Source organism: Balaenoptera acutorostrata, chromosome 8 (assembly GCF_949987535.1).
Source record: "Balaenoptera acutorostrata chromosome 8, mBalAcu1.1, whole genome shotgun sequence".
In the NCBI taxonomy this organism is placed as follows: Eukaryota; Metazoa; Chordata; class Mammalia; order Artiodactyla; family Balaenopteridae; genus Balaenoptera; species Balaenoptera acutorostrata.
In genome coordinates, this window is record NC_080071.1 from 36,529,720 (window position 1) to 36,554,551 (window position 24,832).

At 33.5% G+C, this 24,832-nt stretch overlaps 1 protein-coding gene across 1 annotated transcript in view; it reads right to left on the reverse strand.

The window, feature by feature from the left end:
* The window catches only part of LNPK (lunapark, ER junction formation factor), an 84,678-nt gene that overhangs the window by 44,760 nt on the left and 15,086 nt on the right, over positions 1–24,832 (reverse strand). Inside the window, exons 5-8 of the mRNA XM_007190426.2 lie at positions 17,673–17,731; positions 11,165–11,205; positions 4,316–4,399; positions 4,182–4,233 (exon numbers count right to left, since the gene is read on the reverse strand). Of these exons, the coding sequence (XP_007190488.1) occupies positions 4,182–4,233; positions 4,316–4,399; positions 11,165–11,205; positions 17,673–17,731 (236 nt within the window). The remainder of the gene's footprint in view (positions 1–4,181; positions 4,234–4,315; positions 4,400–11,164; positions 11,206–17,672; positions 17,732–24,832) is intronic.

The following is a 24,832-nucleotide window of genomic DNA, read 5'->3' on the forward strand; positions in this document are numbered from 1 at the left end:
ACAAAACAAAACAGAAACAGACTCACAGATACAGAGAACAAACTGGTAGCTGCCAGAGGGGAGGGGAGTTGGGGAATGGATGAAATAGATGAAGTGGATTAAAAGGTACAAACTTCCAGTGACACAATAAATAAGTTAAGGGGATATAATATAGTGTACAGCATGGGGAATATAGTCAATAATATTATAATAACTTTGTATGGTGACAAATGGTTACTATACTTATTGTGGAGATCATTTTGTAATGCATGTAAATGTTGAATCACTATGTTGTACACCTGAAACCAATATTGTATGTCAACTATACTTCAATTATTTTTTTAAAAAATAAAGAAAAACACAAGAGATAAAAAAATGGTGGGGGGGTGGGGCCGTGAGAGGCTGGCAGTCAGGTTAGTATTATGTTCAGTAAATATTATACTCCTTTTAGTGCTACACCTAAGCAAATCAAAGAATACTATTCTCAAATTTTATAATCATTCTTAGTGTAATATATATCATTAACACCTAAATAATAAAAAATAAAAGAAAGCTATCTACTACACATGAACCCAAGTTCTGGTTCAGAAAACATGCAAGAGAGCTAGTAAAATAAGGACACCACAATTAGATTCAGTTTGGAGAGCCACATATGTACATACATACATCCTTTAGTATTTTTTCCCTTTTCTATTATTTAAGTTCAGAAATAGGTGAAAGAAACAAAAAGGAAAGAAAGGGGGAGGGAGAGAAGAAGGTGTTGGGGAGAAAGGGAGTGAGGAAGGAAGGAAGGAAGGAAGGAAGGAAGGGAGGGAGGGAGGGACTGACGGACTAACAATGGTTCAAAGCAAAGAAATAAAAATTTTAAACTCACAGAAACTCAGAACTTAAACATAAATAAAATGTATGACGAAGTCACCTATAATAACAAGATCAAATTAAACAAGGAACTAAATTATAATTCTCAAAAAGTAGAATAAAGTTGAGATACAGCTTAGAATTTTTTTTAAATAGGGAAAAAAATTCCAAATAGCAATTAATATCTACAGACCCAGAAAAGTTAGAAATACTAGAATAGTGTACCCCAGAAGAAATATTAAAAAAAAATAGGTTATAAGCTTCTTAAGGTCAAAAACCATATTACATTCATCTCTTTATTCCCCATGATGTCTACACGTAAGAGTTATTTAATACATTCTTTGAAGTGAATGATTCATTCATATTATAGCTAAATGTTAATTCTCCCTAAAAGAATATCCAAAAGCAGTGCTGCAGGAATCCAAAGTAGGAGACCAGAAATGGTTTTTCTATAGTTACAATATGACAGCAGAAGAAAAAAATTGGGGCTTCAAAAGTTTCTAAGGAAAGATAAGTTTAGATTCTTAAAGGAACTAATGTTGCCTAATATTAATAAATGCTTAAGAATGTCAATAAAGGGCATCATACATCTGTTCTTTTTTAATAAGAGAGAAAACAGATTTTTGTTAAAGTAACAGCAACAGCTTTCTGCAAAATATCACATTTTAAAAATATATTCACTAAGGTTATTCAAGAAGCACTTTTGAAAAGTTACTACCAGTCATACAAGTAAAAAGTATAGAAACCTGGCCTGCAGGCCAAAAAAATTTTATAATTACTAGTAAGAAGTACAAATTATAGAAAAATTTAAACTGATTATGAAAGTAGGTGTTACATTGCAAGTATCTATGACTAATTTTCTTTTTTTCGGCAGCAGAGCGCGGCTTGTGGGATCTTACTTCTCTGACCAGGGGTTGAACTTGCACCCCCTGCAGTTGCAAGGGCAGAGTCCTAATCACTGGACCTCCAGGGAATTCTCTATGACTAATTTATTTTAATCATATTTAAACTTTTACATAACTTTTGATAGAATTTTACATTTATCAAAAGAGCAGGCTAATATTTCTATAAACCAGAATCCTACTTATAAAAGACAACCCTCAGAATGGGAGAAAATATTTGCAAATGAAGCAACTGACAAAGGATTCATCTCCAAGATTTACAAGCAGCTCATGCAGCTCAATAACAAAAAAACAAACAACCCAATCCAAAAATGGGCAGAAGACCTAAACAGACATTTCTCCAAAGAAGATATACAGATTGCCAACAGACACATGAAAGAATGCTCAACATCATTAATCATTGAGAAATGCAAATCAAAACTACAATGAGGTATCATCTCACACCGGTCAGAATGGCCATCATCAAAAAATCTACAAACAATAAATGCTGGAGAGGGTGTGGAGAAAAGGGAACCCTCTTGCACTGTTGCTGGGAATGTAAATTGATACAGCCACTATGGAGAACAGTATGGAGGTTCCTTAAAAAACTAAAAATAGAACTACCATATGACCCAGCAATCCCACTACTGGGCATATACCCTGAGAAAACCATAATTCAGAAAGAGTCATGTACCAAAATGTTCATTGCAGCTCTGTTTACAATAGCCAGGACATGGAAGCAACCTAAATGTCCATCATCGGATGAATGGATAAAGAAGATGTGGCACATATATACAATGGAATATTACTCAGCCATAAAAAGAAATGAAATGGAGGTATTTGTAATGAGGTGGATGGAGTTAGAGTCTGTCATACAGAGTGAAGTAAGTCAGAAAGAGAAAAACAAATACAGTATGCTAACACATATATATGGAATCTAAGGGAAAAAAAAAAAGGTCATGAAGAACCTAGTGGCAAGACAGGAATAAAGACACAGCCCTACTAGAGAATGGACTTGAGGATATGGGGAGGGGGAGGGGTGAGATGTGACAGGGTGAGAGAGTGTCATGGACATATATACACTACCAAATGTAAAATAGATAGCTAGTGGGGAGCAGCCGCATAGCACAGGGAGATCAGCTCGGTGCTTTGTGACCACCTAGAGGGGTGGGATAGGGAGGGTGGGAGGGAGGGAGATGCAAGAGGGAAGAGATATGGGAACAAAAAAGAAAAAAAAAAAAAAAAGATGGGAAACAGTGGGATTCTTCCCACATACCTCCACCAATTAGAATACCTAAAACTATTATGGCTTATTTAGTACCCATGGTCTTTGTGGATATTTATAAAAGAACTGACTTCTCGAAGCTCTAAATGTCACCCTAACTTTATAAACCAGGCTCCAATTCTGATGATTTATAAGAGTAGAAGTTAAATTTTTGTAATAGTATATTCCATATAGCAACAAAAGCCTTACAAACTACAGGCATACCTCATTTTATTGTGCTTCATTTTATTGTACTTTGTGAATACTGAGTTTTTTCACAACATGAATTTTACAAATTGAAGGTTTACGGCAACCTGCATTGTCAGATGATGGTTAGCATTTTTTAGCAATAAAGTATTTTTTAATTAAGGTATGTACATTTTTTTAGACAGAACGCTATTACACACTTAATAGACTACTGTATAGTGTAAACATAACTTTAATACACACTGGGAAACCAAAAAGTGTGTGTGACTCACTTTATTGCAATATTCACTTTATTGGGGTGGTCTGGAACCAAACCTGCAATATCTGAGGTATGCCTGTTATTTTATTATACTCTAGAGAAGAGAACAAAAAAGGAAGCCAATGCAAACTCAAAAATATCTTTTCACGTGCCAGTCTTGGGAATACTTTATGTAACCACTTAAAATAATAACATAATAGTAATGGTTTCACTAGTAATCTGGCAATATAACCTCAAAAAGAAAGAGTTAATGTTATTATATAGCAGTAATTCAATTTTTTTTCTCATTTCTAAATTATTTTTTTCTCTTCCTAACTAAAAGTGTTACTTTAGAAGGAACTCAAGTTTGACAAAAATCTTCATTAAATTCCTCAAAAAATAAATCATAAAAATGTAAGAATTTTCATAATAGCAGATATTCCAGGAGACTCTTATTTAAAGGGGGGAAAAAACCTTACAAAATACTGGTGAAATCACTTAAATTTCAAAAGATTAAAACTAATTATATATTTAATCTCAACAGATAATAACTTTACTCATCAACATATTTCTATAAAATCAAAATGAAATAAACTTATTGCCATCTATGTTAAGTCATATCCCAAATTACCAAAAACAAATTAACATAAAAGCATTCTACATAAGTTTTTCACACCTCTATCACACTTTTGAACTCACTTGGGTAAATATGGATCTTTCCAACAGCAGCAGCAGTTTTTACAAAGTTATTTACCTTGTCCAGGTCTTGCAGTTATAGTTGCTCCAGCAGATGGCGGCTCCAACTCCTGTCAAATACAATAATGTTATTACAGTGACCTACTACAATGTGCGATTTATAATAAAATTGTAGTGATATTACAGCCTTACCTTTGCTTTCTTTGAGTCTGGATCAAACCTTTCAAGAATTAATTTAGCCGTTTTATAAGTTTCTTTTTCCATGACTTCTTCAAGCTGCAAACAAAAATTTCCACAAGTTGTCACACTTTAAAACACACATACCCTACTTACTTTCATAAGTCCTATTCAAAAAGTATTCAAGTACAAGGCTTAAAATAAACAGCACATAATATATCCAGATAGCATGAAAGACTGCCACATTCAAATAATTAAAATCCAGATTTTAAAATGGCTTCTAACCTCTAATATGTTACTTGTATTTAACAGCTTTACTGCAAGGAAATACCAAATATTGCTAATTGTTTACATATAATGAGGAGAATAATTACATGCACCAACTTCAATAATGGAATGTGCAAAAATCTATCAGCCATCATTATTGGAAGTTATTAGACATGACAAGCAAATGACAGGCAATTCCTCAGATTTATTTCCTCCTAGCACTTAATGCTATTAATTTAAAGAAGGTCGTTAGCCAAGAGCTTTACAAAATAAAATCTCTGTGCCAATTAACTGCTGTCAGCATCGATTTTAGATTATTTATTAGCAGAAGCAATTAGCTTGCTGCAAAATGCAGTGAAAACTCACTTAACTGGGAGAACAGCCATGCTCTCTCATGGAATTTGCTCAAATGACTTTAAAAGCTGAAGCTCCCCCTTTTTTACTTAGATTCAAACAACTTTGGAGGGAAAAAACTGAACATAATAAGAACCTAAGTAAAGATTTTACTGAGTTCTATGCTCACACTAGGGACTGTAGTTAAAGCACTTCATTATTCAAGTCACTTTATGGCTTAATATGTGGGTTTAATTTAAAAAGTAATCACTAGTAAAGTATCATTTTAGCAGTTACAGCCCAATATCAGAAAAAGTTTAACTTTAGTACAAGACAGTCACAGTTATGACAAATAGCTAATATATAGAATAAAAATGCTTTTGCAAAACTTGGAAGAGGACCTTTTCCTTCTCAGTGACCACTGAGAGCCACTTAGATTCATTAAATGTCATGTTTATTCCAAAGGACATTTATTTTAAAATGCAAAGCAGAGAACATTTACCAAGTTAAAATACAATTTAAAATATGCTGCCACAATAGTTAATAGATTCCTCATTAAAAACTCAATATAACACTTAAGTGCTTAGATGAATGATTTATTAACCTTGGTTTAGTGAAACTAAAATATTTTTCTAATTATTTCAAAATTATGATAAATTCTCAAAACAAGCAAGTTTAAATTTCTGATGTAAAGAAAATGTTTGTAACATTACTACTTTAGGGTTGGGGAAAAACTTGGGATGGGGACAGAGAGAGGGCATGATAGAATCTATCCCCAAATCAACATAATCTACATGAAATAGCAAAGAACTGAATCCCTGATCTCTACAAATTAATTTTTCATGGTCCAGACCAGTGCTGTAACAACAGAACTACATGTAATGATGGAAGTGGTTTATATCTGCACAATAGAGTAGCTACAATGCCATATGTGATAAATGATCACTTAAAATATTGCTTGTGCAACTGAGGAACCCAACTGTAGCTACTTTTATTCCACTTTGAATAATGCAAATTTTAAAAGCTACATGGGTCTAGTGGCTACTGATTTGGACAGCACAATTCTAGAGTAAGACTATTGGTAGGTTTAAAAAGAAGATTAGATACAACTGTGATCTTTAAAACAATACATAAAACTCAAAACTAAAATGTCATTTTATTAAACGATTGCCATTCCTAGTACATCATTCAGCAAGTATTCATGTTTATGTCTATGTACATGTAAAGTATCTTAAATAAAATCATTTTAAAAAGCAAAAGGTACAAATCCATTCTCTTTTTCTTTTGCATTTACTTTGAAGAATTCTTTTTTCACATAATAGCTTAATTAACACATATATTCCTACTACATTTTAAGTGAATAATTTGTTTTATAAATAGGGAGACATCTGATCAGTGGGAAGAATACAAACTTGAAACCATGACATCAGAAAAGATCTGGGTTCAAAGTACATCTCCATTCTTAATTAGCTGTAGAAAGACTGAGCAAGTCTGTTAGCCTCAGTTTCTCCTTTTGTAGATCAGAAACATTAATACTTTCTCATAGCACTGTTACGTAATTTAAATAATGTAGGAGAGTCTATAACAGTACCTAACACAAAAATGCATAATCTTCAATGATACCTCAGTTATTCAGAGTGGATCTGAAACAAGCAGTGTTTTCAAATACCCAACATATTAATATCAGGATTCAGGAATGAGAATTGAATTCTCAGAATTCCCTAAATTATAAATTACTCTGTATTCTTCCTAAAATTTTACATATTTCAAATAATAATGAATGATGTAACAAAGAGTGAATTGTTTTTCTGTGATATGAGTATACTAAAAGTTTCAAAGTTTTTTATTTAAAAAAGAGAATAATAGGGGCTTCCCTGGTGGTGTAGTGGTTCAGAACCCGCCTGCCAATGCAGGGGGCACGGGTTCGAGCCGTGGTCCGGGAAGATCCCACATGCCACGGAGCAACTAAGCCCGCGTGCCATAACTACTGAGCCTGCGCTCTAGAGCCCGTAAGTCACAACTACTGAGCCCGCATGCTGCAACTACTGAAGCCCGCGTGCCTAGAGCCCATGCTCTGAAACAAGAGAAGCCACCACGATGAGAAGCCTGCGCACCACAAGAGTAGCCCCTGCTCGCTGCAGCTAGAGAAAGCCAGCATGCAGCAACGAACACCCAACACAGCAAAAAATTTAAAAATAAAATAAATTAATTAAAATTAAAGAAATAAAAATTAAAAAGAGAATAATAAACACATGGTTGCTTATTTATTATGAATCAACATTATTTTGACAAGATTATATATTTTGAGGACATATAAAAATTATTTCTACCTGATATAGAATTTCATCATAGAGAATACTAAAAGAAGGGAACACTAACACAAAATAAATGTCAATTTTTTTAATTCTGAAAGATAATTATACAATATTTAAGTTATAACTCTTGAAATAAAATTTTAAAACACACAAAGCATTAATTGCCCTATCCAATATTCTTGATCCTTGTTTCACAACAAATATTCCAGATGTAGAAAAATGTCTTCTGTTTTGTACTGACTTTGGTCAAATTATTAAAAGCATCTTCAATTCACAGCTTTAGGGTGCATGTTGCATTATTTAAGCTCATGTTTTTAAAATGATGAAAATACTGTCTGCTTATCCTGATTTTGTTTTGCTGTTGAAATCAATATTGTTTTTACTAATTCAGATTTTAAATCATTTTCTGATTTCATATAGGAGTATTCTACAATAACAGTAACATCTCTCTCAGCATTTCTTCTGTTAAAGTATTTACAAAGATCTCTGGCCTACAGTGAATATTCAAACACTGGAAAACACCAGCAAATATTACTGGGTAATATAAAAATGTAACATATGAAACTTCTAGTGAGGTTAACAGCCCCACACAGAATCACATGCTAAAATTGCCAATTTAAGGACTTATTTTGCTTCCAAAATTTATTTCATGGAATATCACTCACAGGATTTTGTATAGAGTATTCTATATATATAAACTTATTAACATTTATTTGTAAGAATAAGTCACCATTAATAAGAGACAGGGCCCATAAAACAGACTTATGGCCACAAAAGCAAGACTGACTAATTAGATTGTGCCACTTCTCCTCTATGTGCTCCTGTCCTGTTGCCTGAAATGTCCACATTAACCTACAGCTCAGCATGTCAGCATTTCTTGCTCTTGCTTTCAACTGACACTAGTGGATTCTTTTGAACCAGTAACATTTGTAGTGATTGTTAAGTTCTAATTCTCAGAGAATTGTAATACTTCTTTCCCAGGTTCCCAATTTCTCAACCGATTTTCCTCAGGACTTGGAAAAATATAAATTGCCTGAGAAATGCCAGAAAGGAATTACCACATAGAATGACCTGTACTATTCTGAAAAAAGCACAGCATTTTCATGAAGCCACTTAAAGAGGTCATTTTGACTCGAGTTTTGATGGATTTTGATTTTGAGCTGTTTTGATGGGATGCTCATGGATACAAAGCGATTATCTATTGAATACTGATATTTTTTAAACTAAAAGTTAAAAAAAAAAATGTGAGTGGCAAAATGTACACAACCAGACTTGGGAGGTTTTTTAGGTAACTAAAGATTAATTCCTAGCTTTATTTTAGTAAGTAAATACTTACATTAAGTTTTTAGATTTAAAACATTGTTTTAAAACATTTAAAACATTGTTGTCACTCATTTTCCTTTCTAAGTAATTTAACTTTTTAATCAATTGATAATTCATGTTTATTGTTACAAATTACATTTTGACAAATTACAAATTACATTACAAATCTATCCAGATTAAAGAGATGCATCCCTGAGGAAACCACCTTTAATAACACATCAAGTAGTAAATACAATTTACATTCATTTTTTTAGTGAAAGAGAAGGGTTAGGAGTTGGGTAATTTTAAACTAATGGTTATTTTTCCTGCCAGCATTTTTAAAGCTATAAATGTAGAGTTAAACATCAAGGAACAAGATCAGTTTTGATTACATTTTGCTTTTGCTCAAAAGTAACGTCCCTTCTTTTTCCTCTCATTACCAGTACAATCATTAACTAGCACTGTACTCCTTACAAATTCACCCTTAACACCTATTGTTCTAAACAAAGTATAACGCTACTACTCAAACAAAGCAGCTCTGTTAAGGGCTTGAGCAGTAAAGGCAAGGGACTAGTTCCCAACAGCAACAGTACTGAAACCAGAAACAATCAAGTCAATGCAAATTGTGTTCCCTAATTAACAAAATGAGTTAGAGCAGCCAACTTATTTTTCTTTAATCATACACTGCAAGAGAAATGAAATACTGAAGTATTCTGTAATATTGATGTCTCATGAACCATTTAGATATACAAAACTATTGAACCTTGAACTGAGTTTCCCAACTGTCAGACCTAGATGGAGCATCGTTTATGTTGTGATTCCATCAAGGGCTATTAAAGAAGTAAATAGCTTCGTTTGCCCTGTCAAAGAATTTTCTAAGTCTGCTCTGTTACTCTACTGAGAGTTCTTCACCAATCATATGTTCTCTAAGATTCTGTTTTCTGTTCATGTGATGCCACTGACATTGAATCAGCTTCTCATCACTTAGAATTTTTTTATTTTCTTCTTTTTTTTTTTTCTTTTTTCTTTTGTCTTCCTCCTTGTCTTTTCTACTTTAATCAATATTTCTCCATTTTGGTACAAGTAAGACTTGGCTCTGATCAACACTACCAGCTCTTCTTTTTTTATCACATCAGCAAGCCAAACCAATCATATCACAACTTCTATATTATTGAGAACCATCAGTATTTACTCACTTTGAATTTCTGGCTGTTCCATAATGTGTAGAATGCCAGAAATATAATAAGATACAATGGAAATATTTCTACGTTTCAATTTAGGACCATCAAAAATATCAATGCAATCTTGATAAATACCTCACAGAACACTGAAGAGGCATCAAATAAAAAAGATAAAGAATCCTTTCAGAATTAAAGTTTCTTTATTTTTCAGGTACTTAAATCCCTCAGGACCAGTGTCTTTTCTTACCAATTCACAGAACAATTTTTAACATTAATCTTAACCTTCATAATTTTTATTAGTTTCATCCATAATTGTTACTTATTATGTTAGACTAAAATACATTAAATTGATTTTGCATCTGATTAAATTTCATTAAGTTTCCATATAACATGATGCTCCTATCAATTATCATTTTTATACTTCAAAAATAATTATATGAAAAAAGTATATGTAAATTCAAGCCAAACACCAAGTTCAACCCACTTATTAAAAACTACTGCAGGGCTTCCCTGGTGGCGCAATGGTTAAGAATCCGCCTGCCAATGCAGAGGACACGGGTTCAGGCCCTGGTCCGGGAAGATCCCACATGCTGTGGAGCATCTAGGCCCGTGAGCCACAACTACTGAGCCCACATGCCGCATCTACTGAAGCCCGTGTGCTCTACAGCCCGTGCTCCACAACGGGAGAAGCCGCCGTGATGGGAGGCCCGCGCACTGCAACGAAGAGTAGCACCCCCCCACTCGCTGCAACTACAGAAAGCCCGCGCACAGCAACAAAGACCCAACACAGCCAAAAATAATAAATAAACTTAAAAAAAACAAAAACAAAAACAAAAAAAACTATTGCATATCAACCTCTAAACATCTAGAGTCCTTACTCTCTCTTGATCCTCCTTTTTCCAACCCATCTGAAGGATGCATTTAACTGGCCTCACAACAGACACCCATGTGATCAGAACTGCTGATAGAAAACGAAAGAAACCAAAGAAAAAATACTCTCTCTTTCTCTCTCCCCAGTTTTCTTTGGCTTTTTTTTTTTTTTTTTTGCATGTTAAATTCGTTTTTTACAACCAATCTTGTTGATTCTGTCTCTCCTCGCCTTATTATGTCAAGAAAATCTGAGAACTGACATATGATGTTTGGTCTTTTTTTGGCCCTAATAATAAATCTGGATACCCACCTTTTTACCACTCTGCCTCATTTAGTCCTCCAAAATGATTCATTTACTTACTTCTCAGCTTCCAATTGACATAGACACTCAGACTCTCAAAAGTTCATCTAACTACTTTTTCCTGTCCATCATTATTAACTAGCAAAAATATTCATAACTTAGCTTCACCATTAAACTGTTATCTAAAAACATACTTGTTCCTTGGAGAGTCATTACTTACAACATATAAACATTAATTATTCAGTTCTTAATTTATTAGTTTTATATAAATTAACTTAAATAAAAGTTAACTTACTATTTTTTTCTTCTGGGATTTTAAATCATCCAATGCTTCATCTAGAAAACAAGATTTAAACCAAAACTAAATCAGATATTAAGATACTTAAGATACAAGAAAAAAAATCATGTCAAATGATATACATTAAGCAACTGCAAGAAAACAGTCTCATTTTAGAATTTCTCACAGATATGTACAGACAGAAGTCATCTCAATTTTTACCCATATATATTTTATATGTTTGCTTATATTATGTATTACAAGCTCAGGAGGGGAAAAATGGACTTTATATAGAATAAAACACGTTTCCAAATTTTAAAAGATACATATTTTTAAAATGTTTTCAGAAATATTACTTTTTATTATTTCTCCTTCCTTTCAACATCCCACCCATGTTAATTTACAAAATTAAAGCCAATTCTCTTTTTATACATTGGTAATAAAAATGTTCTCTTTATTTATGAGGAAAGAAGTACATATTTTATTAAGTTATTTGATCTTCAAGATACTGAGCACTAATAAAGAAAACCTTTGAAAATCTATAGTATTATATACCTGAGGAGGGACTTGGAAAGGAAGAGGATTCTAATTACTTTTCAAAATTAAACTTTTCCAAGATTTGCCTGTTTAGTTAGGTTGCATTGGTGGAACATAAAGAATCATTTCAAAGGATATAATTTATGAATGTCAATATCTGCTTTACAAATTTATTTTAGGTTTCTAGTTTTTCTCTAGGAATACTGAACTAGTATAAGAATACTATTCCAGCTGGAAAGAAGACTTACAACTTGATTTAAACATTTTACCAAATAGAATTTAAATAATTGTTCTTAATGTTTAATTAAATTTACAAATAAAATTATTGCCTTTTCATTGAAGTTCTGAAGTAGCAAACATCTGAATACCCAATTCAAATAATACTATTTATGTAAAAATCCAAAGAAATACAAACTTATGAAAAGATGATTTTACTATATATTTTTTTCAAAGTGTTCTAGCAGACTTATTACTGAAAGGGGAAAAAAACTGCTGACATCTTTAAAGAGAATAGTCATCTTTAGTTAGATAAGACCAAGCCAAATATCTAACCTTTAGTGCAGAGATCAGCAAACTTTTTCTATAAAGGGCCAGACAGTAAATATTTTAGGCTTTATGGGCCAAAAGGCAAAGTTAGGTGAGCACTTTTAAAGGAGTAAACAAATTTCCACAAAACTTTCATTGACATAATACAAATATAATAATAATTGAGTTCAATTTTTTGTAACATAGGTCTACCAATGAAAAGAATGGAATCTGGGGGGGTAGGTGGGGGGTAACATTTCACTTAATTGAGATTCAAAATTAGTGTCCCCCATCCTCAAAATTGATCACAAATGTCAATCTGTTAGTTTATCTGTAATGAGATTTCACACATTTTATTTTTGAAAAATTTTTTTCACACAGATAGGTGCTGCTAAATATTGAAATCAATCCACAATCACATGATTTTAATTGAGCATATTCATTGTGTGAAAGGCATTTATAAAATTCTTTAGATTCTTCTCTTGATATTTGCCTTTTATCATGTCATTGCAAATTAATCACTTCCAGTTAAATGGATTTTGAAATACGGAAATTTCCTTTGTACTTGCATGAGGTCTGAAAAACACTGCTGGAATCGCAGTTTGAGTTCAGATAATGTATCTGCTGCAAATCTGCGTGGGAATGGAGATCTTGTTTCTTAACTTTTCATAGCACTTTTTAAAAAATTACCTTTCGTCATTAAATTATTTGCTTTTCTAAATCACTTTATAGCAGTATAGGTTTCACATATAAGGACTGTTTTGCCTTGTACTTAGGTTGAATTCATTAAGAACCATTATCAAGTCTGCAGCAAAATCTAATTTCCAAAGCCAGTTCATTCTTAATGGTTGAAGGTGGTTCTTCTCATTCAGAAACATTTTAGTCTTGGCTCTGAGCTCAAAACATCACAATAAAACTTTACTACTACTACTAATCCATCCAACTGCTTGTATTTCTGATAAAAGTTCACATATCTGATGATGATTAAGTCCATGAGAGCAAATGAAGTTCCCCATTGACAATACTCGTTCAGTAACACATGATAGGTTCAGATATGCTCTGCAAGTACCTGCTGTTGAATAACACAGTGGATAACCACAGAATTTAAACACCTTACAGTTTCATGAGCTTTGTAAATTAATCCACTAAGCCTCTTTCTGCTTCACACATATTTTTACCACCAATAGTTGTAAATACATCTCAGTAGATTCCACTTCAGGTTGTACTAAATTAGTGTTTTTTCAACTTCTTTAAAAATATTCTCTCCCAGAGTGTTCTACACAGACTGTTCACAGAGGCTAATTCTTTAGTCAGTTCAAGTTCAGTATTGACTCCTGAAATAAACTACAATTGAGCTGTATCAGTAACATCTGTCAACTCATCAAGAGTCAATGACAGGGAATTCCCTGGCACTCCAGTGGTTAGGACTTGGCACTTTCACTGTGGTGGCCCGTGTTCAATCCCTGGTCAGGGAACTAAGATCCTGCAAGCCTCGCAGCATGGCCAAAAAACAAAAAAAAAAAGAGCCAATGACAATCACTTGAAATAATTTTTTTTAAATGATCTTGTTTTTAAATTAACTATGTTGCTTCCAGTGTTCTTAATTCTTCAAGCAATTGTTCTTGCTAAAAAGGCTACTAGCCAAGCAAGTATTTTCTCTAAACACATTTTTTCAGCTGCTGCAATTACACAGTTTAATTAACTCACCATTGGTAAACAGCTTTCTTTGCTTCACAAATAAGCGACTCATAAACTTACTTTTAAGTTCCATTTTCACTTCTTATTTTTATGAAGAAATTCTGCTATGATGAGATATTCCATTTTAAATGTTCTAATTTTTCTAACATTGCTTTTCTGTGCATTGGGAGTATCATGATGAGTACTTAGCATGATAGTCAATGTATATGTGTATTCTTTTAGTACATTTATAATGGCATTGCATAATAAGCACAATGCTTTGTGTTTTGATAATAAAATAGTCCATAATCCATTGTGCCTTAAAAGTGTAACATTCAAAGTCCAATTTTCTCTTCTTGTTTTTACATAATGAGTGTACACTGGTAATATTAAATAAAATAGTCGCAATACAGCAATATACATGGCACATGAAGTGCTGTCAAGTTATAACAGTGTCACTGTGATTTGTTGTGCATCCTACAATAGGCTGAAATGTTGAGAGTACCATACAGTCTGTCACAACTACTGAATTCTGCCATCATTGAATGAAAGCAGCTACAGATAACATAAATGAATGGATGTGGCTGTGTTCCAATAAAACAGAAATTTGAACTTCATTCAAATTTAACATGTCACAAAATATTACTCTTTGAATTTTTTCAATAATTTAAAAATGTAAAAACAATTCTTAGATCATGAGCTGTACAAGGTGGTGGGCAGGACTTGGCTCACAGGCTGTAGTTTGCCAATCCTTGCTCGAATCTATACTAGGTCCAACTTGTAAAACAAAGGAAATACAACTAACAGAGAACAAAAAGCAAGACATGATCAGTAGCTTCAGACTTAAAAAAAAAAAAAATATATATATATATATACACACACACATATATGTACATATGGTACCTAACTTTATGCTAAAAAGAAGTGTAAGACTGCAAGACAATCTCTTATGAAGAGATTTTATCTACATGCAATACCTACGCAAATGAATTTGTACAATTTTTTTAAATGAAAGGATCTGTGAAATAAAATTTTAAAGCAAAAAACTCCTTTATATAATAAGCATGTCCTAATGTGCCTACTTGCAAGTCAAAATATTCACACATTTTCCTTAGAGAAGTGTTTCCAAGGGCTCTTTTAAAATAAATTTTCTTATATTTTTCACTATTTTGTTAGTTCCATGAGGTCAGAGATCATATTTGTTTTAAACTTCTCCTTGTCTTTCCGGCATCTACTATATTGCTAAATATCACTGGAAACAATGCCGTAAGCTTAATTTCTCTAATCTGATTAAAAGTATCAATATTTTTTAAAACCACAGCAAACATCATACTTAATGGTAAAAATTAAAAGCTTTTCCACCAAAATCAGGTGCTAGACAAAGATACCTGCTATTCCCACTTCAACTCAATATTATACTGGGTCCTAACCCATTAAACAAGGCAAGAAAAATTTTAAAGGCAAGAAAAATAAAAATAGGAATTGGAAAAGAAAAATCAGTACCATCAGCTCACATGTACATAACACTTTACAATTTTTATATGCTTTCACACACAATATTATCAGTTAAAACTCATAACAGTCTTGCCAAAACAAATATTTGTTTCTAGTTTATAAACTAGCAAACTGAGGTTCAGAGGACTTAAACTTATTTGTAGGACAAAAAGATGGCTAGTGTGGCTGGAGCAAAGGTGAAAAAAGGAGAGTGGAAAGAGATGAAGTTAGAGAAATAGACATAAGCCAGAAAGTTGGGGTTAAGGTCAGATTTTACTCTGGTTGCAATGGGAAACCACTAGAAGAATTTAAGTAGGAGAGATACAAGATCTGATTTATACCTTAAAAATGGACTAGTTAGGAAACCACTGCAATAGTGCCAGCAACAGATGATGATGACCTGAATTAGAATTGTAGTAGTAGTAAAGAAAGTTAGAAGTGGTCATATTCAAGATAATTTTGGAGGTAAAAATGAGAGAACTTTGAAGGGGAGGGAGAAATGCATTGTAAATTAAAGGGAATATGGAGTCAGGATGGGATTTTTCCCCCAGATGATTGTATTGAGACAGGATTACATGCCAAATAGGGACAAGCCAATACAAATAGATAATGCAAAAGAGATGCAGGTAGGGATAACTATAAGAGCAAAGTTCATGAGATGGTCAGAGTATCTAGAATCCAGAGCATAAATGAAAGGCTTAGCCAGAGATGGGATCAAGGTCGGTCTTCCAAATTACCATGATGGATGACAGCATACTGAGTAACAGATGGGGCTAACTTTATGTTTTTGGTGGTGGAGATAGCACTCACCTGTTTATATCTATTTTCTTCATGAAGTGAGACTATCAGGTGAGAGTGTCCAGGTAGATTTTGTGAAGTTTTGTTTATTTGTGGCTTCTGAATTTTTATTTGGTTGGTTGGTTTTATTTTGGTTTGGTTTGGTTTTGGTTTTGGGGTTTTGGTATGGTGGTGGGTATTAGTGATTTGAGGAGAAATACAGTGTCAAATAATACTCTCAAAGAGAAAAAAGTAAATTTACTAGGGAACTATAATAGGATTGTGTAGCAGTGTTGAGTGTACATTTGATATTTGCAATCATAGATTTAAAGTGAATCTAGTCAGCATGTTGTATGATTTTCCTCTAACAAATTCAGCTTTCCTGATGCAGACATAGACTAAGCATATAAATGTTTTTAACCAGGATATGGTTTTGCCAGTCACAGATTAAGCATATAACTGTATTTAAAGAAGGTATGGTTTGCCAGACAAGTAGAATGGGAAAGAGAGGCAAAGGAGTCAAGGGTGTCTAAAAGGGATGATCATTGGTCTAGATCACAGAACCTTAACTGGGTCAAAGATAAGTCATACATGAGGAGGGCAGTTTGAAAGTTATGTATCTGCGTGAACCTTGTTTGGATCCTGAGTCAAACAAAATATTTTTTAAAGCAAATGACATTTGTAAGATAACTGGAAATTTATTATTTTTATGTTTAATATTTTATATTTTTAAGAATTCTTTTTTAAGTATAATAATGTACATTGTTTACATATTTTTTAAGTACATTATGGATAGATATATCTGGGATATACTTCAAAATAACAGAGATGGAGAAGTGGGTGGGGGTAAAAATGAAATAAGATTGACCAGGAGTTGATGATTGTTTAGGTTGTGTGATAGGTAATATGAGTGTTCATTATACTATTCAGTCTATTTTTGTATATGCTTGAAATATTCTATAATGAAAAGTTAAAACAAGAAAAAAAATCACATGTAAAGTTCATTTAAAATGAAATTTGCATACCTTGGGTTAATTATAACTCATAGTTTTAAGACCTGAATATCTTTAAAATCTGCACATATACAGAATACAGGAAAATTGTCATAATTTACATACTTCAATAAAAACAAAAGCCTAGGGGTTGTGAGCCTGAAGAGAATGATGCAATTAATAGAATAAATCAAAAGATGTTTAACTATATTTTACTCCATAATAACATGTTTTCTATAAAGATAATTCAATAAATATAATTTCTCTTCATTTAAAGAAATGAATTGTTTTGTGTATTGTGTAAAAAAAATTCTAAATGGACAAGACAGAAATAACACAACTGAAAAACAGAACCAGTTTGATCATTCATAACCTTTCTTATACTTTACAGTAAACAGCTCTTCAATATTTACCACGTTGTCACTTCAATATACCATTTCACAACCTGCTATTCAATTACAAACCAATGCACCATAAGATGGGTTTTTTTAATGTATTTATAAAAACTTCGAAATTAAACTTACTATTTCTTTCTGTTCTCTTGGAAAAGAAGAAAATAAGCACCGTTCTTATGCTCCAGATGCTATAGAACAAGCAAAATTCAGAAACAAAAACCATCATTAGGATACATGAATTAGAAGCCACATAAAATGAAAACAAACACACATTTCCAATTAGAGTTAGGGACATTGTATCCCTTTGTATTTTGAAAATCAAAAAGCACTCCTTTCTTTCAGAAGCCACCAGAAGTCTACCTGTGCTTTCAAAGGAGGAGTTCTCAATCTAAAATCCATGGACCTCCTGAGGGTCCCTCCAAATTGTGAAATTGCCTTTGTGTGCATAAGTGCATTTCTCTGGAGAGACCATTACCCTCATCATTCTCAAAGGAGTCTATGAATCCTCCAAAAGATTAAGAACAAATTATAAAATCCCTTCTTACTAGGTAAGCATCAACTCTAAAACTTTATCTATTCCCATACGTTAGGGAAAAACACATTTTACAAATCCAAACCATTATACAAATGTAAGTTGCTACTCCTTCCGTTATTTAATATTAGAGGGATCTTCTCTACTAAATAGGATAAGCTATCTGGAGAAAAAATAAAATCTTACCATCAAGTAAATAACTGATAAGTAAATTTAGCTAAACATCGCCTTTCAAAGATTTTATGAAGGTAATTCTTTAGGCCTTGCATTAGTAAGTCATCAAATGATACTAAAAGAATTAAAAGAAAATCAAAGAATGATCCTAGTCACAAACTTGTCCAGGTCATCTCTTAAATTCAATGTAAATAAAACAAAATTCCCTTCTCCCTAGAATATGGCTGAATAAGTATACAAACATTATCCATCATTTTATAAAAGAAATACATTGTATCTAAATGCAAATTCAGATAATAGGTATGAAAATTAGTTCTTCACTCTGAAATATATCATTGCTATTCTTAGGAATTAGCTTGCAAGGTCATCACCAGTGAACGCTGTCTCCTGGTATGCATAACTTTGTGTAGTCCTCTCTCACCAATGTTGGTCTGTGTGACCAATAGCATGTCACTTCAAGATTAGGTTATAAAAATACGCAGTTTCCATCTCAGGCCACTCTGAAATATATCATTGCTATTCTTAGGAATTAGCCTGCAAGGTCATCACCAGTGAATGCTGTCTCCTGGTATGCATAACTTTGTGTAGTCCTCTCTCACCAATGTTGGTCTGTGTGACCAATAGCATGTCACTTCAAGATTAGGTTATAAAAATACGCAGTTTCCATCTCAGGCCTCTTCTTCCGCTTGCTTTCTTTCTCTCTCTTGGATTACTCGCTCTGAGACAGGTCAGCTGCTTTGACATGAGGACATTCAGGGAACTCTATAGAAAAGCCCATTTGGTGAGGAACAGAGGTCTCTGGCAAACAGCCAGTGAGGAGCTGAAGCCTGCCAACAACTGCATGTGTGAGCTTAGAAGTAAATTCTCCAGCCTTAGGTAAGCCTTGAGATGACTATAGGCCCAGCCAATAGCTTAACTGCAATTTATATATGAAAAAAGACCCTGGGCCAGAACCATCAGCTAAGCTGCTCCCATATTCTGTCCCTGAAGAACTGTGAGAGAGAATAAACATTTGTTGTTTTAAGCTACTAAGCTCTGGGGCGACTTGTTACACAGCAATAGATAACCTGTACATGTTTTGGGGGTTGTTTGTTTGTTTGTTTGCTTGTTTATGGCTACGTTGGGTCTTTGTTGCTGCATGTGGGCTTTCTCTAGTTACGGTGAGCGGGGGCTACTCTGTTGTGGTGCATGGGCTTCTCATTGCGGTGGCTTCTCTTGCTGTGGAGCACAGGCTCTAGGCACACGGGCTTCAGTAGTTGTGGTGCGTGGGCTCAGTAGTTATGGCTCGTGGGTTCTAGAGTGCAGGCTCAGTAGTTGTGGCGCACGGGCTTAGTTGCTCCTTGGCACGTGGGATCTTCCCGGACCAGGGCTCCAACCCGTGTCCCCTGCATTGGCAGGCGGATTCTTAACCATTGCGCCACCAGGGAAGCCCCTACATGTTTTTTACATGGTGATGATTTATTTTTATGATATGAAAACACCAAAATAACCAGTACCAGATTCCTACATGGTACTTGGACAACTATCTAAGCACTAAAAAAAAGACACTGGGCATTGTCCTTATCAAGGGAAGGGAGATGAGAAAAGAGGTTAAACATACAGCTCACAACCCTCAATGATCCTACAACAGTAGAAAAGTCCCATAATATTTCCCCATTGCAAACCCCCTGAAACAGTGGCAAGCTGAGAGAGATGATTTAGGAAAAAAAGTATAGGGAAAGAAAACTGAGAACACAAGAGAAGGAGTTGCAGAGATAATGACTAAAATTCTGAAGGAAATCAGTAAATTTTCTTAAATGGTAGATTTTTTTAAAGCATGTATAATTTTCAAAGTATAAAAACTACAAGAATGGAAATATACTCCCTTACTTCACAATAAAACTCACTAATTTCCCTTTGTGGACAACAAATTCTTCTTTTGGTTTTTATCAGAACTACTGGTGGAGAAAATGAGCTATCAAATAATACACATTTCTAAGTGTCAAGCCTTCAAGCCTTGAAAAGGTAGACTATAATAGAGTTAGTTATTCCTTAAGGCTAAATTAAATGAAATTCTTTTGCATAATTCTTTAAAATAAAATTTAGGAAAAGAATTAAAGTACTTCAGGAATATGTGTTCTACTTATCCTAACAAAGATGTTGCTCTCCCAATAATTAAATATAATTTATGAAAATACAGCAACATGTTTTGTGAAGATATTAAAGATATTACTATTGACTCCTCCTTTGAGAATAGTGGCTTAATCTCCATTTCCCCCTTCTCTTCTTAGAAATCATCCAAACAGCAAGGAGACAAAAACAAAAACACAAATTCCTTTTCTGATAAAGTTAAGATAAGCTAAAACTCAACCCTCAAAATATGTGGAAGTGTTCCCCAAAACAGTGGAGCTCATGCAGAGGCTCAAAAGAGTAAAAGCAGAGAAGGGAAACTGCTTATCTCACTAAAAGGTAGGAAGATAAACTTCTCAAAGCGTAAAGCCTAAAACTCATGTTTATTACACTGAGAATAAGATACACATGCTACAGGCAGAAACTCCTAAGTTTGGTTCCAACAGTGAAACAGAAAAGGCAGGGCTTAAAGAGAAATCACTCAGAAATGCTCTATTTACAAAGAATATTCTGTTTCTATGGCAGCAGGGGAGAAAAGTTTTGTACTATGAAAAATTTTATACACAGTTGCCTAACCCTATTGGCTGGAGAAGGATAAAAGCTGAACAAACTAACACACTAAATCCTGGATCATAAGGAAAATTCTAGATAGCCTAAATGTAGGAAGACTTGCCTCTATACTCTCACATAAACCTCTTACAAATAACTGGGCCAAAGCGAACATACCACATAGCTAGAGATTTTCTATTTAAGGTATAAAAACCAAAAGCAAAATAGAAAATTAGTTTCAAAACTTAGACCAACATCTTTCATCTCGATGAATGTAAATGAGCTAAACTCACTAGAGCAAAAGAAAAAGACTTTCAGACTGGATCATAAAATAAAAACCAACCCTATAATGTAAACTGACACCTAAAACTGTTTTTGAAGGTTGAAAATAAAACAATGGGCAAAAAATATAGTAGGCAAATACACACAAAATAAGGGTTGTGATCTTAATATGCCACAAGACTGAATTCAAGACTACACCCCCACCAAAAAAAGCTTTAAACTAGAAAAAGAAGGTCATTTTATAGTATTATAAAGGATGCAGTTTCTTTCCAACAAATAGAGCTGGAGCAACTGCACATCCACAGGCAGAAGAAAGAAAGAAAGAGAGGCAGAGAGGGAGGGAGGGAGAGAGAGAGAGGGAGGGAGGGAGGAAGGAAGGATGGATCTCAGTGTGAACCTCACATCTTATATAAAAAATTGGCTCAAATGGCTTATGAACTTAAATGTAAAATGTTAGAAGGAAAAAAGCATAGCAAAAAAACAAAGAAAATCTTCAGGACCTATAGATAGAGAGGGGTTCTTAACAACAAAAGCACAATCCATAAAAGGAAAATTTTAAATAATAAATTTGGCTCTGGGAAAACCCTTTATAAGGATGAAAAGACAAATTACAGACTGAAAAAAAATATCTGCAAACCATATATCCAGCAAAGAACTTGTATTTACAATATATAAAGAACTCTCAAAACTCAACAGTAAAAAGACTAATTATCCAATTAGAAAATTAGACAGCAGACCTGAACAGACATTTCAATGAAGAAAAGATACAGGTGGAAAATAAGCACATGAAAAGATGTTCAACGTCACAGCCATCAGGGAAATGTAAATTAAAACCACAATGAGCTATCAATACACACCTATCAGAATGATCAAATCAGAAAATAGTGATAATACCAAATGCTGCCAAGGATGCAGAGAAACAAGATCACTCAAGTATCACTAGTGGAAATATAAAATGGTACCTCTACTCTGAAAAAAAGTTTAGCAGTTTCTTATAAAAGTAAACATGTACTTACAAGTGTCTCAGAGATTACACTCTTGGGCATATACCCCAGAGAAATAAAAACTTACATTCAGACAAAAACCTGTACACAAATATTCATGGTAGTCTCATTTGTTAGAGCCAGAAACTGGAAGCCATCCTAATGTCCTTTAACAGGTGTATGGCTAAACAAACTGTGCTACATTAATGCCATGAAATACTACTCAGCAATAAAAAGTAATTATTGTTACACTTAACATCTTGGATGGATCTCAAGAATATGTTGAGTTTAAAAAGCCAATTTCAAAAGGTTACATACTATGTGATCCCATTTTATAACATTCTTGAAATAAAATTATACAGATGGAAAACAGATGGGGTGGAAGGGGTTAAGAATGGGGCATGTGGAAGAGGGTTGGTATGACTGCAAAGGGGTAGCAAAAAGGAACTCTGTGAACAATTCTGGATCTAAATTGTGGGGTACTTACATGAAGCTACACATATGATAAAACTGCATAGAAATATAAAACACATACACACAAATGAGTGTATGTAAAACTAGTGAAATCTGAATATGCTCTATGAATTGAACCACTGTCGATTTCCTGTTGTGATATTTAACTGTAGTCATGCAAGATGTTACCACTGGGAAGGCTAGGTGAAGGGTACACAGGACTTGCTTGTACATCTGTTTTTTCCAATTTCCTGTGAATCTATAATTATTTCAAAATAAAAAGTATTTTTTAAAGGATGTGCCTACAATGAAGATATAACAAGAATATTTACTCATCAAATAGAAAAGCATAACATTCATAAAGCAAAACTAAAGGAAATATAGGGAGAAGTAGAAATATACTGTTATTAGGATACAGAAGACCTATTAACACAGTCAGGTAGTTTTCAATGATAGTACTAAACTCTGAAAAAAATATATATATATCTTCAGGTGTTCATGAAACACAGCAACTGATCAAATAGCATGCCACCAAAAAAGGTCTCAATAAAATCAAAGAAGTAGAAATATTATTAAACAACATTCTCTGAAAGCAATATAATAAAACTAGAAATAGTAACTAAGCCAAAAACCAAACATACAAACACACATTGCCACCTGGAAATAACTCTTAGATTATAAAAACTTAAAAAAAAAACTTAAAAAAATCTTTTAAAAAATGTAATGAAGTCTTAAAAATAACCAAAGTAAATACATATCACTACCTATCAAGACCTGTGGGATAAAACTAAAGCAGTCAGAAAAATACCATGGCCTCAAATACATGTGTGGTGTACTGTGTTAAGAAATAAGAATGAAAATAAATACATTAAAGCACCCATTTTGAGTTACAAGAATAAAGTAAGCCTATGGAAGAAAAAAGAATTAATAAAAAGAAGTAATTTTTTAAGCTGGTTCTTTGGAAGAAACAGCTAATAAAAACAACCAAAAAAGAATTACAAATATACAAAGTAAGAAATAATAAGGAAGCAATAATCATAGCTACAAAGAAATTTTAAAAATCAATGAGACAATGATTATTGCTATTACAACACTATGCAAATACACTTTAAAACTGTAGAATGGTTAACAAAACTAACCTTGGAAGAGAGAGAAAGCCTAAAAAATTAACTATTATTGAATTTTAAAAGTTGTTAAGGGCTTCCCTGGTGGCGCAGTCGTTGAGAGTCTGCCTGCTAATGCAGGGGACATGGGTTTGAGCCCTGGTCTGGGAAGATCCCACATGCCGCGGAGCAACTAGGCCCGTGAGCCACAACTACTGAGCCTGCGCGTCTGGAGCCTGTGCCCCGCAACGGGAGGGGCAGCGATAGCGAAAGGCCCGTGCACCGCGATGAAGAGCGGTCCCTGCACCGCGATGAGGAGTGGCCCCCACTTGCCGCAACTAGAGAAAGCCCTCGCACGAACCGAAGACCCAACACAGCCAAAAATTAAATAAGTAAATAAATAAAGTAGCTATAAAAAAAAAAAAAAAAGTTGTTAAGAGCTACCCTCTATAAAAAACACCAAGACCAAAAGATTTCAAATGGAATACTACTAAACCTGTAAAGGACAGATAATGCTAGTATTATTTAAACTGTTCCAGAGCATTAAAAAAGAAAGAAAAGCTTCCTGATGTCCTTATAAAATGACTACAACTAAGAAAGTAGAAATTTTCCTAGAATTCAAGATTTCAATATTTGATTTCCATATTTAATATAATCTATCATTATCAAGAGATGTAAGATGAAAAATCACATGGCTATCTCCATAGATGATGAAACAGCATTTAACAAAATTCAATAATCTTTCTTGATTAAAAAAAAAAAAACTAAATAAAATATAAATAGCTAGAAGATTCCTTAACATAAAATATATCTGTCTCAATCCAAAAGTCAGGATAATGCCCAATGGGGAAACATTAGAAGCATTCCCAAGGAACAAGTTAAGGATGTCGACTATTTTCTCTGTAACTTAACATTGTCCTGAAAGTATTAGCCAATACAATTAGCAAAGAGGAAAAAAAAATCTGAAAAGAGTCAAAAAATCTGAAAGGAGATGGTAAAATTATTGCTATTTACAAATAATATGATTGTATACTTGGAAACTCTCAAAGAATCAACTAAAAAACTTATTAGAAACAATAAGACAATTATTATAGTTGAGTACAA